We start from the raw sequence: 13,190 nt of genomic DNA on the forward strand, positions 1-13,190 counted from the left end.
ATTAGCACGTATTTAAAGATTTTTCCAACACTGCTTTCACTTATCATCAGCTGTTGCCTTGAGAGCACTTTAACGGTAACCTTACAGAATGTTCGTTACGTAGGCCCGCGCCCATTTGTCGTTCTGTTTAGGCATTCTTTAAATTATATTTGAGTTCATTCAAAAAATCGGTAGATAGATTCTCATCAAGCTCCTTTTTTTTGTAATTTGAATGATCTAAAATAAAGTTTTATAGCTTTTGGATTTCAAATATTCTTATACATTGCTGTCATGGTTATCCAAGAGATTAGTTTCCCACTAAGTCGTTAACTTCAAAATTATTAACAAGGCTTTAGTGATAAATACTTTTATATACATATAACATTTGGAACATTTATTTTTGAGCTACTTAAACACTTAAAATTGGCGCTAAAACCTTTACATTTGATCAGGGCTTTAACTCAACTATTTTTTTTTTTAACTATTTCATTTAAGGTTGTTTCATAACTGTCCGTATATAACGCAAAGCGTCCGAATTCGACAAAATTTTCATATGATCGACACCCTGCAGGGCTAGAGTATTAACTTCTGAGCTTGAATAGCCCGACCAGTGTTGGCAAGCTCGCAATGATCGTTGATTAACAGTTCCGTCGCCTATACCCATTACCAAGTTGGGCGTGGTATTAGCTATATCATCCTTCTTGTATTGTAAACTGTGTGGAAAAGTGATTTTTACACTAATGTCTCAAAAAAATCGCCATGCCAATCTCTTACCTCTCCACAGTAGGTAGTCCATCACCATAGAGACAATGTAGTTCCACTTCTGGTGGACTAAAATTCTCCGAATAAGGCAAAGTATCCTTGCGCATTTCCCAGCCAGTCATATAATCGAGATCCTGAAAGAATTCCTTCATCTGTGACATGGTGTAATTGCGTGAAGGTGTGCTTGCCAACACTTCCGTTGGCTTCCAGAATAATGGTGATGGCAGCAACCAGGCAGATGAAGGATGTGTTATTTGCTCTTGTTTCAATATACTGGCAATCAATGCAAATGAATCCAAATCGTCACCCATGGCAAAAACTTTAACCGCCTTCATGCTACCTGCCCAGGCACCGGCTAAACTAATTTGTCTTCGAATATATTTCGATTTCCAGTCGGCAGTCTGTTGTTGTAGAAAGATCAATGTCATTGGGCTACCCATACTGTGTGAAATGAAGGTGACTGCACTCTGGTTATTCCTCTCGTAGGCATCTTCAACAAGTTCTTTTAGGTCGATAAAAAATTGCTTATTTTCATCTGAAAAAAAGCGAAAAAGAAAATCATTGAGTACATAAAAATTACAAAAAACAAAACAAATAAAGCAATCTACTCACCTGGAGCTTTGCGAAAATCATAGGGTGCTCCAAAGATATTCTTTTTCCGCTCATAGCCCAATTCTATCAAAACGTTGGCAATATCTCTGAAATAAACTCCAGCGCTATTTTTGCTGGGAGCAATATTTTCCACCACTTCTGGATTACCCCAGCCGGGAACACGAGTCTCAACACCAGGCGTGTTATGTGTAGTGCGCGTAGCTTTATCATAATACAATTTAACATTATCAATCCAACAATATACCATCGGTATCACTAATTCCTCGACATCTAACCAGAGAGTATACCAATCATGAGTCTTCTCACAGATATAATGAGGAGTATCACTCTTATTAAGGCGAGCATCAATTTGACATCCGCCATCGCCAGGAACTAAAAACGAAAACGAAATTAATCACTCTCATTTAAAAAAATACATATGTATATACATATATTAGCTTTACAAAAGCTTACCAAATATTACAGGTGAAATCTTTGGCTCAGGTGGTGGTGGTGGCGGTGGTGGAGGGTCTTGCCTATGTTTGTGAGTTTTGGTAAAGGGCCAAGGCCAAAAAGCTTGCGAATAGTTAACGCATAAAAAAATAACCAGTAATCCCGTTTGGAGCCTCATTATGTTGTTCTTTGTCGAACGGTAATTGACTACTGACCGTTATCTGGTAAAACAGAATAATTTTTGCTGCCGATTTAAAGTACTTTACTGTCAATCACAGATAAAAATAAATGAATCAGACCATTGACGAGAATCACATTAAAAACAGCTTATTATTGACAATAACAACAACAAAGACCATAAATAAATTGAACAAAATCTGCGCAATTTAAATACAACTTCCTACTGTCTCCATTCCTCTTACTCTTCAACCTTTCTCTCTTCCACCCTTTTTATGTGCTGACCTCTAACTTTTATTTGAGTTTGTTGAAGTTTACGCTCGTTTAATTATTTTTGCATTTATTTCACAATGACATTTATTTAAACAAAGGAAATATTATTAATGCATATGTATGTATATGTAACAACTGTTGTTGTTTTGCTTTTTCTTATCGTAGTTGTTTATTTTGTTATTGTTATACTTCTTCTTCACTTCTACTTTTTGCCTATTTTTCCCCTCAGTTAGTGTGACCCTGATGAGAAGAAACAATTTGAGAAGAGCAAGTCACAAGATACAAAGTAACACAAAAATAATTGTCAAAAATTTTAATATTTTAGAAGGCAAGTCACAAGACACAAAGTAACACAAAAATAATTGTCAAAAATTTTAATATACATATTATTAAACTTGCATCAAATTAAGTATAACTTAAAAACATACACATATATATTTGGAATAAGTCTTTTAAAATTACTTATAAGGACGAAAAAAAATAAATTCCTTCATTCACAGCCTTTCTCATTGGTAAAGTAACGCGAGTCACGAACTTCTTACCACTGTGTATATTTGTTATCGATTTATTTCGATAGACGGCCCGGCAACCAAAACTGAATTTTTACGATTGTCATTAGAATTAAACAGTATTTGCAAAAAAATGTTGGATTTTTTTAATGTATGCATGCCGGAAGTGAAGAGGGAACTGAGACGCGGCATAATCGAATGCTCCAAACGTGGCCTGCTTCACACAACAAAATGGCTAGCCGAGATGCATCATGGATTGAGCGAAGTGAACATCGATGGTGGAACCAACGAAGCGGCCGCGGCTCCCACTACAGCAGATCAATCCTTTAGCGAATCTCAATTGGAGGGCATTGCTCCTTCGGAATACAGTGAATACTTTCTGGCAAAAAGCTATTACGATGTGAGGGAATATGAGAGAGCGGCCCATGCGGTTAGGAATTGTGAATCCAGCGTGCCGAGATTTCTGCATCTCTATTCCACGTACATGGCCAAGGAGAAGCGGCGCTTGGATTCTACTACAGATCAAGCCAATCTAAATGAACCCAATCAAATGAAAGATTTGACCGATCTTTTAGCGATCTTAAAAGCTGAATATGGTCGAAGTCGCTTGGATGGCTATGGCATCTATTTGTATGGCGTTGTTCTAAAAGCCTTGAATCTCAATAAATCGGCTGAGGAAATGTTAATAGCCTCTATACGATTATGTCCCATGTTGTGGAGTTCATATCTTGAGCTGTCCCCCCTTATAATGGAGAAGAAAAAGCTATTAAGTCTTCAATTGGGTAACCATTGGATGACCCATTTCTTTCAGGCTCACACCTACTTGGAATTATATTTAAATGATGATGGCTTAAAGATCTATGAGGAACTGCAGTCAGCTGGCTTTAGCAAAAGCATATATCTCACGGCTCAAATGGCTCTAGTCTATCACAACAAACGCGATGTAGATAAGGCAATTGAATTGTATCAGGCTCTATTGGAAAGCGATCCATATCGATTGGACAATGTGGATACATACTCGAATTTATTGTTTGTCAAGGAAATGAAAACTGAAATGGCGCAATTGGCCCACAAGGCTGTAAGCATTAATAAATATCGACCGGAGACGTGTTGTGTTATAGGTAAGAAACTGGAACATCTAAAGGAACTCTTCTTTGCTTCCTTAAGTTCGGAACTTTGTTTCTTATCATATTTTTTTATCATAAAAACTTGCAAACCAATGACATAAAACTTATATAGTTTAAGAACATCAACTGTTTACGAATGACTATTTAATTTTAGGTATTTTTCTATACGGATTATGTAGATTATATCTCTATATATTATGGAAAAGATCGGTCTATAACTTTTTCTACTTATTTTATCTTACCTAGGTAACTACTACAGCATACGATGTGATCATCAGGTGGCCATATCCTACTTCCAAAGAGCTTTAAAACTGAATCCCAAATATTTAGCTGCCTGGACTCTAATGGGTCATGAGTTTATGGAGCTTAAGAATACGAATGCCGCCATACAAAGTTACCGTAAAGCCGTCGAAGTGAATAAACGTGACTATCGAGCCTGGTATGGTCTGGGTCAGGCATATGAAATCATTAAAATGCATTATTATAGTTTATATTATTTCAAAATTGCCCATCAATTGCGACCCTATGACTCTCGAATGTTGGTGGCTTTGGGCGAAACTTATGAGAAATTGGATAAATGTGAGAATGCCGTTAAATGCTATTGGAAGGCCATCGATGTGGGTGATATTGAGGGTATAGCAATGTATAAGTTGGCCAGTTTGCATGAAAGATTGGGCGATCATGAGACAGCAGTGCATTGTTACATTATGTATTGTGAGGACGAACGTGCCGTAACGGATAAACAATGTCTCTATCAAGGATTTATTACCTTGGCCAACTATTATGAAAAGAAGGGTGAATACGAAAGGGCAGCATATTATGCATATAAATGTTTGGATTCCGAAGATGTAAGTAAAAATGTTACGTACTTCAAATCGAGTGTCAATTTATAATTTATATATTATCTTTTTTATAGCGCAAAACTGAAGCAAAAGCTTTACTTAAGGTTATAGATTGGAAACGTAATGCGGAAAAGAAATCGAAGAGTACTTTAACTGTGGTAGCGAATGCTGAAACAAGCTCAGATTCTTCGGACATGGAATGGGAGATGCCTGATGTTAAGCCTCGTGTGCCGCTCACTTCAATTGCATCTACCGCATTAACGACTGCTGCAACAGCCACAACAGTAACAACAACGACGGCGGCAGCGACGTCAGCATCTGCAACTAATGCTACAACATCCTTATCAACTTCCAGTAGTTCACGTAGCCAACCATCACGCTCTTTAGCCGAAGGTGTACGCCGTTCGGGTACACGACCTTTGGCAAGTAGTTCAATGAGTATAATTGCCTCCACATCGGCAACTGGAACACCAGCAGCATCATCAACGATCACAACAACTACAGCCGCTGCCTCCTCCACCACCACATCAGCATTAGAGGAGACAATGAATGCATCTAATGCTGCAAATAATCAGCAAACCGATGAAGATGATATGGAAATATTAAGTGTATTTATAGACTAAGGTCTTTAAAACCAATTTTATGTTACTCAAATATTCAAGAAGTTATAAAAATATTCTGTTATGATCTTCAGTTTAAATGTAAACTAAAAATGAACGTTTTCAAATAATTTTGATGTTTATGATCCAATTTTAGGGATATAAATGGTGTAGTTTTTACAAATAAAAACACAATTAATTTAATTTACACATACATAAGGATAACGGAACTCATCTTAGAGCTCTTTTTATAGATACATTCAAAGCTATATAGAATGCTAACAATAATACCAATACAAAGCCCATTAGAACTGTTATATCCCAACTATAATAATCACCCAACATATCGAAATCTTTCAAAAATTGCTCTGATGAATGATAAAAACAGAACATCTCACCACAAGCCAATTCTCCACGATTATAGCCATAAATAGCTCTCAGAAGGCCCTCAAAAATATAACGGAAAAAACTTATATCACATATCGGACGCAGGAACCACGATAGCTCTCTTAATCGAATAAAGAAGCCGGAAAACAATAGAAACGGTATCGCCACGGAGGGAACTATAAAAATGGCCAATTGCATGGTCAACGATGTACCAGCTACTACTCCAATGAAATGTCCTATAAACGAAGTCATCACTAAAATACCCCAACACATTGCAAATCGAAATAATTCCGGTGGTTGACCAGTCATTAGATAACCAATCGATATAAACAGTGTTGGGCATATCAATTGTAATGGCAAATCAGCCAATACCTTGGATATATAATACGCTCTCAACGAATACCAGCCATTGTAGTATTCTCTGATAAATACTGCCGAATCTTGAATGCATAATAATATCGAAGGCATCGCATTACCCGCAAATACAAACAATATAATGAAGAACAAACAGGAAACATTCGATACAATTTTCGAAGCATCATTTCCAATTTGCCAATAAACCACGCCCAGCAACAAAGCCACTATAATATGCATCAAAATTCGCAATTGTACAGCCATCTGTAATAAATAAAAGATATTAAGTTAAGTAGTTCATAAATTTTCCTAATTCTACGGGCTTGTCGTATTCTATAAGATTGACATGACTGCTGTATGTTTGACCTTACCATATCTCGGGACATTGAACGCAAATGGCGCTTCAATAGAATCTTCAATTGATAGAAGAAACCAACTCGTTCCTTAAGTCTCAGCAAATGGATATTGCTTAATTCCTGAGAATCCGTCAAAGTCGTAGGTGGTATATTTATGAGCGCTGCTGAAAGGAAATTGAATAGCGAAAGGAAGAGATAATAGGACAGATATAGCAAGAGAAGAAAGGAAATATGAAAGGTAACAGAACAAAGGTATAGCAAAGACAAACATATTTAGAAAAAACTCATTAGAAAAATTACAAAAACCCTTTTCCACAGAGAACTTACAACTTTCATCTATTTGAAATTTAGATGGGTTTTTATCATTAATGGAATGTCTTAATTTATTTTGAACGATCAAATCGTCGCAGCGCTGCGTGGACGACGATTCACTACCCACTTCGAGAACTGAAAAAAGTATAACCAAGTTTAAAATATTCCAAAAATAACTTATTTTCTTTCGTTTTACCAAAATCTGCTGGATTATAATACTGAGGACAATTATAGCCAAACTGACTGAACGTCGTTAGCATATCCTTTTGTTCGCCAGCGTACAGAACTTCTCCATGCGCCATTATTAAAACATCGTCGAATAAACGCATCAATCTGGAACTTGGCTGATGGACCACACAAACCACAATTCGACCAAGCTTCGCTAAACTTTGCAAATGACAAATGACCTAAAATGAAACCAAAATCGGAATTTGTATTAATATTTTGAATAGTTTTGGTGAATTTCTTACCTGATAACTAGCCACACTATCTAAACCACTTGTGGGCTCATCGAAAAACATTATTGGCGGATTTGTGATCAACTCGATACCAATGGATAAACGCTTATGCTCACCACCAGAAATATTTTTCACCAACGTCTGTCTACAGCATTTCAATTGCAATATATCCATTACTTCATTGATCTGAAATAACAAATCGAGATAATGAAATTTCTGTGTACTTAGGTATATAAAGACAGTTCTTACGATCTTTTGTTTCTCTTCGGTAGTTGTACTTCTTGGTAATTTCAAATCAGCTGAGACTCTCAGTGTTTCCTCAACGGTCAGCAGATTTAGCATTACATAATTTTGTGGTATATATGAGGACATTTTGCGATATGCCATCATATCTCGAGGCTGTCCATTTATTAAAAACTGCCCACTAACGCCATTAATTCTGTAAAAAATGTAGATCATATTAGGTCAATGATTAAACTAGTTGTAAAAGACTCTTAATCAATAATTACACAGGCCGACATGATTTTTGCTGACGTTAACTTGAGAGGTGTTCTTAACTAATTCGGGTACGCTGAACTAACTGCATACTTGTTTTTTGTCCATCACGTCTAGATTTTGTAAAAGATCTGGAGATGTGGGGTTGGAAAATAGGCACCCAAAAGTATACTATAGAAAGTTTAAACAAAAATTTCCAACTTTTTTTACGGATTTTAGAATATTTTGTGTAAGAAAATTAGTTTTTGTTTGCACATATAACTAATAAACAATTTGTAAGACGCAGCAAATTCCCAAAATTCTTTAAAATTTAAAAGCAGACAATTCTTGAAAGCATACTATACTCGCATACTTTTTGGTTGAAATTTTACTCATTATAGAACTATATCCAGAGTGTAAGATATTATCCATTATAACAAAGAAATAACTCCTTGATATTTTGTAAATTCCTCTTCAATCAAGCCTAATATATTAATAAGGATAAAATAATAATGTTTTTAGTACAATATTATGCTTATATCATGGAAAAATATATTGCAAATTAGGTCATTTTGAATAATTTGAACGCATTTTTTTCGAAATCCTGACGTGATGGAGAAAAACTAAGTACAGGGCCGTGATTAGCAGCCCCCAATTACTATAGGAGACCTATTGAACTTCAAACACTTTTCCTTGACCTCAAAAATGTCGGCCTGTGTTATTTAACCCCGAATAAAACGTTTGAGTAGATTTTGTTAAAGGTTGAAAAATGAATATTTTTTACAACTTTTCATTAGATTGTTTAAGAAAATATGTAAGCTAAGTGTCTACGTCTCTATCCATATAATTTTTGGGCACACTTTGTCAAATATTTACACCATATCTTCGAAATCTCCAGATATCCCTCAAAAACTGATTAGTTAATGCAAATTATAATATCACTGTTCGATGTAAGAACTAGGACATGAATGAAAAAAGGTCGACAACGATTCGAAAAGAAATTTCTTTGATTTTTAGAATTTTAAAATATAAATATTTTTGCTTAATCTATCTTTTTTTCAAACTATAATCGATTACAAGAAATTATATATCAATTAAATCGAGATTTGCTATAATTTAAAATAGTTTGTCAATGGAAAATTGAATTTAAAAGAATTTAAAAATAAGATATCATTTTCGAAAATCGCTTAAATTTTTTCTTAAAATTGTTTAAACCTATGTGTAAATTATCCATAAAAATTTTCAAAAATATATATTGTCTGACAAAATTAGGCCCTTCTTTAGCTTCTTGTTCATAAAAATCTCTAAATCTTTATCTGAAAGGCAATAAATTATTCCAATTGGACAGCTCTTCTTAAACGATTCCTCTAAGTCTGTTCAGTAAATGTTTAAAGTTCATTTTGTAAAGCTACTCATCACTTTTTAGCACTAACCTACCACAATTGATTTTGAATTATGAAAATATTTATGCATTTAGCAAGCAGAAAGTCTAAAGTCTAAAGCCCAAAGATTCAAAATCCAATGTTATATATTAACTCTTAACTTGAATGCATTTTAATTGGTTTAAATGTAAGTCTAACCCCATTTTGAACCTTTTAACCAAATTTAATTTCATTATACTCACTTAAATGCCGCCAGAACATTCAACAATGTTGATTTGCCTGCACCCGAGGGACCTAAAATTGCGGTTAGTCGTCCGGACTTGAGAGTGCCACAGGCCTCCTTTAAAATATGTATGGGACCCTTTATAACTAGATTTTAGAAAATTATTGTTGAAATGATTCTTTCAGACTCTTATATATATGTACTTACCACTTCGTAATGTATAATTAACATCTTGAAAATTAAGTTCCAATGTTTTTGGTTGCTGATCAGTTAAGGCCACACCATTTGGCCCTCTTTGTGTTACCGTCTCATTATCGGTCATTTTTGTGATATATTTATATATTATCTTGTTAAAAGCGCGACAGTCAATAAACGAATGTTGTCTTTGTACAGAGAAACGAACCTGAAATTTTTTATTCAAATGCAGTGCGAAATGGAGAGCAAGTTCATTTGCCGCCGACTGCAGTTATCTTTATAATATGATTCGATCGCGCCGGCTAAGTCATATATGGTTTAAATTTTGCTTAATCTTATCGCTGCCCTCAGTCTCAGTCTGCGTTGCCTGCGGCTGAGGTTTGTATTTAAAACAACTCAAACTTGTTTGAGGTGAGTTTCCGATTCAAAATGAGATTATGGGAATCTGTTGACGGCGATTAGCAAATGGAATACATCATTATTAGCATTGTAATTGTGATAAGATTGACATGCTAAATGTTTAAACGTTTTGTAAAACTAAAACTAGAAAACAAGTTTAGTGACAGAGTAAAAGCGAAAAACTTTTAGCATTAACAATGATCTTTAGAAAACTCGAGATCTTGGAGCATGTTAAAGAAAAAACTCTTAATTCAACTTTGCGATTGTTTTTGATTCTGTAATTAGATTATTTTAAGTATGTAGACTTTTAGAAACGAGTTTATTTATATATATATGGAATTTAATGTTCAATTTGTTATATTTTTGTATAATTTTTAATGCTTTATCCTTCTAAGGACTAAAAGTAGTTTGTTTACATCACATGCTCAGGCAAGCGATTTAAGAAATAAAATAGTATTTCAAAAAATGAATCATAAACATGTGTTTTGGCTCACCAAAATTTTTAACTATCAATATTAATTAAGAAAACACTTTATAAGCACAAGTGTTTTCTTAAGCAAAATTTTAGATAAAATTGATTGATTTATTAAAGATTTTTATAATTGAATATCTGTGTTTGTGACCGATACCTGCTTAAATTTTCAAGTAAAACATTAGTCTTTAATTTAAATTTCTTTCTTTAAACCATTTTCATATATGTAGGATGTTCTCCATTTAACAGATATAATAACTCAATAAAAAGATATAGTCTTATAATTAGCTTTTTGGCAGCTGTCGATGAATGCAGTAAAAATCTTGTAATTTTTGAGTTTGTTTTTTTTTGGAATTGTTTTCAGTTCCTTAGTAAATACATTTGTGTACTATAAAAAGAATAATTAAATTAAATTCAACATTTTTGCAGGATTTATCGAAATTGCACGATCTCTTCGAAGGTTAACTTTTTGGCGTTATCATGAGTTGAAAAAGTTTAAAAATTGTTGAAAATATTAACATTTATGCACATATGGATGTAACCATGGTATCTCAACAAGGCAGTCGAAGTGGAAAAATTAAAAATCTCAATTAAAACTTAAATTCCTTATTAAGTGAAAGATCAAATATATTCCTTCTCCATTATATAGAGCAATCTCTGTAATAAAATGTTCTTCATTTTAGTGAAATTCGTTAAATTTAAAAAAGTTGCTCAAAAAGAAATCAAATCTTGCATTTAAGCCGGGCTTTGTTTAAATATCAAACTAGAGATCTGATTTTCTTTAGAATTTTTTAAACTTTTTTGTTTTCACTAGCTTTTATTTGAGTTGTAAAATTAGAACCCGATAAAATATTCAAATAATTTCATTTTGTATTTTTAAGCAAAGGAATTGTTTTTACCCACTGCAAATCAATTTTTATCATAATTTATTGTTGATAAATTCATTTCGAATTTACTTACTTTGTTGAAGCCTAAAAGCAGACTTCACTATTCTCTACTTCAAGCATTATTAATATGAACATTCTGTTTATGAAAGTGAAATTTAATTGGGTTCCATTGGTCAATTGATACAACTTTTGTCTAAATGAGAATATGCGGGAAACAAAGCCCGTTGATCAGTCACTGCATATTGCGTATTTATTTATTTAGTTTATTATTACAATTTGTTGGACTTAGGCAGCAGCTGCTTATCAGCAAGTTGCAGAAAATATTTTTGCAAGGCAGCGAATTATAACTAAAACGTCACATTTTGTTTGTTCATTCCACTCAATATGTATACAATATTATCTAATAATTTCCATATTATATCCATTACATTAATCAATATTTTATATTTTGACTCTGCGTATTCACATCACGTAATTTATGTAAAATTTCAACGATCAAAGTCAACGTCAACGATCTCTTTCGAGTGAAAGGCCAAACACAACTGAAAACTCGAGATGCCGGTAGACGTTTGGTTTTCTTGTTGCATTAATAATTTTTGATACCCTTGCAAAGAAGGGTATATATAGTCTGGTTCATGTTTACAAAACAACAAAGTTTTATTACAAACATATAAGATCGATCAGATGATTTTCAATTCTTTTCGAAAAGCTATAGAAACTAACGATAAAAACACACGTGTATTAGAAGGCGAAAGGATATGCATGATGGCGATGATTTATCCGTTTTCAGTTCTGATCCTTTGATATAATAATGTGTAATTATCGGTATGTAACAAATTATCAAGATTCTCCTTATAAATGCTTCATACTTAATGCAGGGTATTAATTTCAGCTTTAGACATGTTTGAGCTGCCTTTGCTGTTGGGTTGCCAGATCCAGGGAAATTTTTTAATTTTTTTTTTTTTTTTTTGAAATAAGAGTCGTTATAATGTAGGTATCAGGCAAATACATACATACATACATATGTAGATCAAAATCCGTATGTGTAAACTCTATGATATCAGGAACGAGAGTTAGTCCAAGTTAGTGTTATATAAATATTTAACTCTAACTTTAGTGTTTTTTGACTTCGACTAACTTTTATCCAATTTATATAAAAAATGTATCATTCGACGAGGGACTCGATTCACTTTCTGTCGTAGCTCAGGGAAATAAAGAATACTTCGCAAGACTATTGAAAACGGCCAAGCCCAAACGACAGAATTCGGAAGTTTCACTCAGTTTATTTTATTTTTTCCATGTCTATCAGATCAAGTTTATATAAAGCAGATATAGTTTTTAGAATCAAATTTTAGTGCTAGAAAAAGAGATTGCAGAAATGTATATAGGTTCTTTCAGGAAATTTTAAATTTCTCAATATAAAAACTAAAGTTACAAAGTTACAAGTGAGAGTCTAAGTCAATTTTTCATCCGAAAATTCAATACACTAAGACTAACCATGTTAATATTGGGCAATCCATGGAGTTGCAAATTTAATGAATTAATTTTTTCCAATTAGTTAAGGACCTAGAGATGACTATTAAAGAACCAAGTACTTAAGCTGATCTGGGGTAAAGTAAAATTAGGAAAATATGTAAAGAAGTTTTGGAATATTCTGCGGTTAAAGAAGTAGTATAATCAGTAGTTCTGGACAAGGTATGTAAAAAATTATAAAATAGCTGCAAATAATGAATACTTTTCAAGACTATTGCATATTTTAAGGAGGAGATTGCACCTATTTCACCTATTTCACAGTCCTAGATTCGCCTAAGACTAGGTATGACAGAATTCCATAATTTCCCATGTGGAGAGATTCTAAAATAGGCCCTGTAAGCTTTTCAGAAGAAATATCAACAAAAATTGCTTCCCCCTATAAGTGTCTTAGATGTAAAGGAGAAAGTTATAGTTGTTTAACAAAAGTATTAAATAAAAAATGATCG

The 13,190-nt window shown here is 33.5% G+C and overlaps 3 protein-coding genes across 6 annotated transcripts; 1 reads left to right on the forward strand and 2 right to left on the reverse strand.

Annotated features, from left to right (window-relative positions):
* Window positions 1-330: 330 nt before the first annotated feature.
* On the reverse strand, window positions 331-2,452 carry LOC137572867 (lysosomal phospholipase A and acyltransferase-like). Of its 2 annotated transcripts, none has more exons than XM_068284712.1 (5): window positions 2,248-2,452; window positions 1,807-2,006; window positions 1,354-1,725; window positions 754-1,276; window positions 331-692 (listed from the first exon to the last, which is right to left on the reverse strand). In XM_068284712.1, the coding sequence occupies exons 2-5, from the start codon at window positions 1,961-1,963 to the stop codon at window positions 470-472; spliced, it is 1,275 nt and encodes a 424-aa protein (XP_068140813.1). In that variant the 5' UTR covers window positions 1,964-2,006; window positions 2,248-2,452; the 3' UTR covers window positions 331-469. The 2 variants fall into 2 exon arrangements, with proteins under 2 accessions (XP_068140813.1, XP_068140812.1); XM_068284711.1 differs by having other exon boundaries at window positions 1,807-2,050.
* A 121-nt stretch (window positions 2,453-2,573) lies between these two features.
* On the forward strand, window positions 2,574-5,443 carry LOC137572864 (cell division cycle protein 23 homolog). Its single transcript, XM_068284707.1, has 3 exons — window positions 2,574-3,865; window positions 4,118-4,719; window positions 4,788-5,443. Exons 1-3 carry the CDS (start codon window positions 2,878-2,880, stop codon window positions 5,334-5,336), a joined length of 2,139 nt encoding a protein of 712 aa, XP_068140808.1. The 5' UTR covers window positions 2,574-2,877; the 3' UTR covers window positions 5,337-5,443.
* On the reverse strand, window positions 5,429-11,322 carry LOC137572866 (ATP-binding cassette sub-family G member 4). Of its 3 annotated transcripts, none has more exons than XM_068284708.1 (9): window positions 11,285-11,322; window positions 9,466-9,898; window positions 9,278-9,404; window positions 7,429-7,618; window positions 7,192-7,365; window positions 6,918-7,128; window positions 6,737-6,856; window positions 6,425-6,573; window positions 5,429-6,317 (listed from the first exon to the last, which is right to left on the reverse strand). In XM_068284708.1, the coding sequence occupies exons 2-9, from the start codon at window positions 9,578-9,580 to the stop codon at window positions 5,544-5,546; spliced, it is 1,860 nt and encodes a 619-aa protein (XP_068140809.1). In that variant the 5' UTR covers window positions 9,581-9,898; window positions 11,285-11,322; the 3' UTR covers window positions 5,429-5,543. The 3 variants fall into 3 exon arrangements, with proteins under 3 accessions (XP_068140809.1, XP_068140810.1, XP_068140811.1); XM_068284709.1 differs by lacking the exon at window positions 11,285-11,322 and having other exon boundaries at window positions 9,466-9,604; window positions 9,662-9,984; XM_068284710.1 differs by lacking the exon at window positions 11,285-11,322 and having other exon boundaries at window positions 6,425-6,570; window positions 9,466-9,983.
* Between the last annotated feature and the right edge of the window lie 1,868 nt (window positions 11,323-13,190).

The sequence above is a fragment of the Drosophila tropicalis genome, unplaced genomic scaffold, assembly GCF_018151085.1.
Source record: "Drosophila tropicalis isolate 14030-0801.00 unplaced genomic scaffold, ASM1815108v1 contig_393, whole genome shotgun sequence".
In the NCBI taxonomy this organism is placed as follows: Eukaryota; Metazoa; Arthropoda; class Insecta; order Diptera; family Drosophilidae; genus Drosophila; species Drosophila tropicalis.

Bases quoted from the DNA above. Each gene is read 5' to 3' on its own strand.
- LOC137572867 (XM_068284712.1), bottom strand. From the start codon at position 1,963: ATGAGGCTCCAAACGGGATTACTGGTTATTTTTTTATGCGTTAACTAT. The intron at 1,277-1,353 runs GTGAGTAGATTG...GCTTTTTTTCAG, and splicing joins TGATTTTCGCAAAGCTCCAG to ATGAAAATAAGCAATTTTTT. The intron at 693-753 runs GTAAGAGATTGG...TTTTCCACACAG, and splicing joins GGACTACCTACTGTGGAGAG to TTTACAATACAAGAAGGATG.
- LOC137572864 (XM_068284707.1), top strand. From the start codon at position 2,878: ATGTTGGATTTTTTTAATGTATGCATGCCGGAAGTGAAGAGGGAACTG. The intron at 3,866-4,117 runs GTAAGAAACTGG...TATCTTACCTAG, and splicing joins GGAGACGTGTTGTGTTATAG to GTAACTACTACAGCATACGA. The intron at 4,720-4,787 runs GTAAGTAAAAAT...TCTTTTTTATAG, and splicing joins AATGTTTGGATTCCGAAGAT to CGCAAAACTGAAGCAAAAGC.
- LOC137572866 (XM_068284708.1), bottom strand. From the start codon at position 9,580: ATGACCGATAATGAGACGGTAACACAAAGAGGGCCAAATGGTGTGGCC. The intron at 7,129-7,191 runs GTAAGAAATTCA...GTTTCATTTTAG, and splicing joins ATAGTGTGGCTAGTTATCAG to GTCATTTGTCATTTGCAAAG. The intron at 6,318-6,424 runs GTAAGGTCAAAC...TATTTATTACAG, and splicing joins GTTCAATGTCCCGAGATATG to ATGGCTGTACAATTGCGAAT.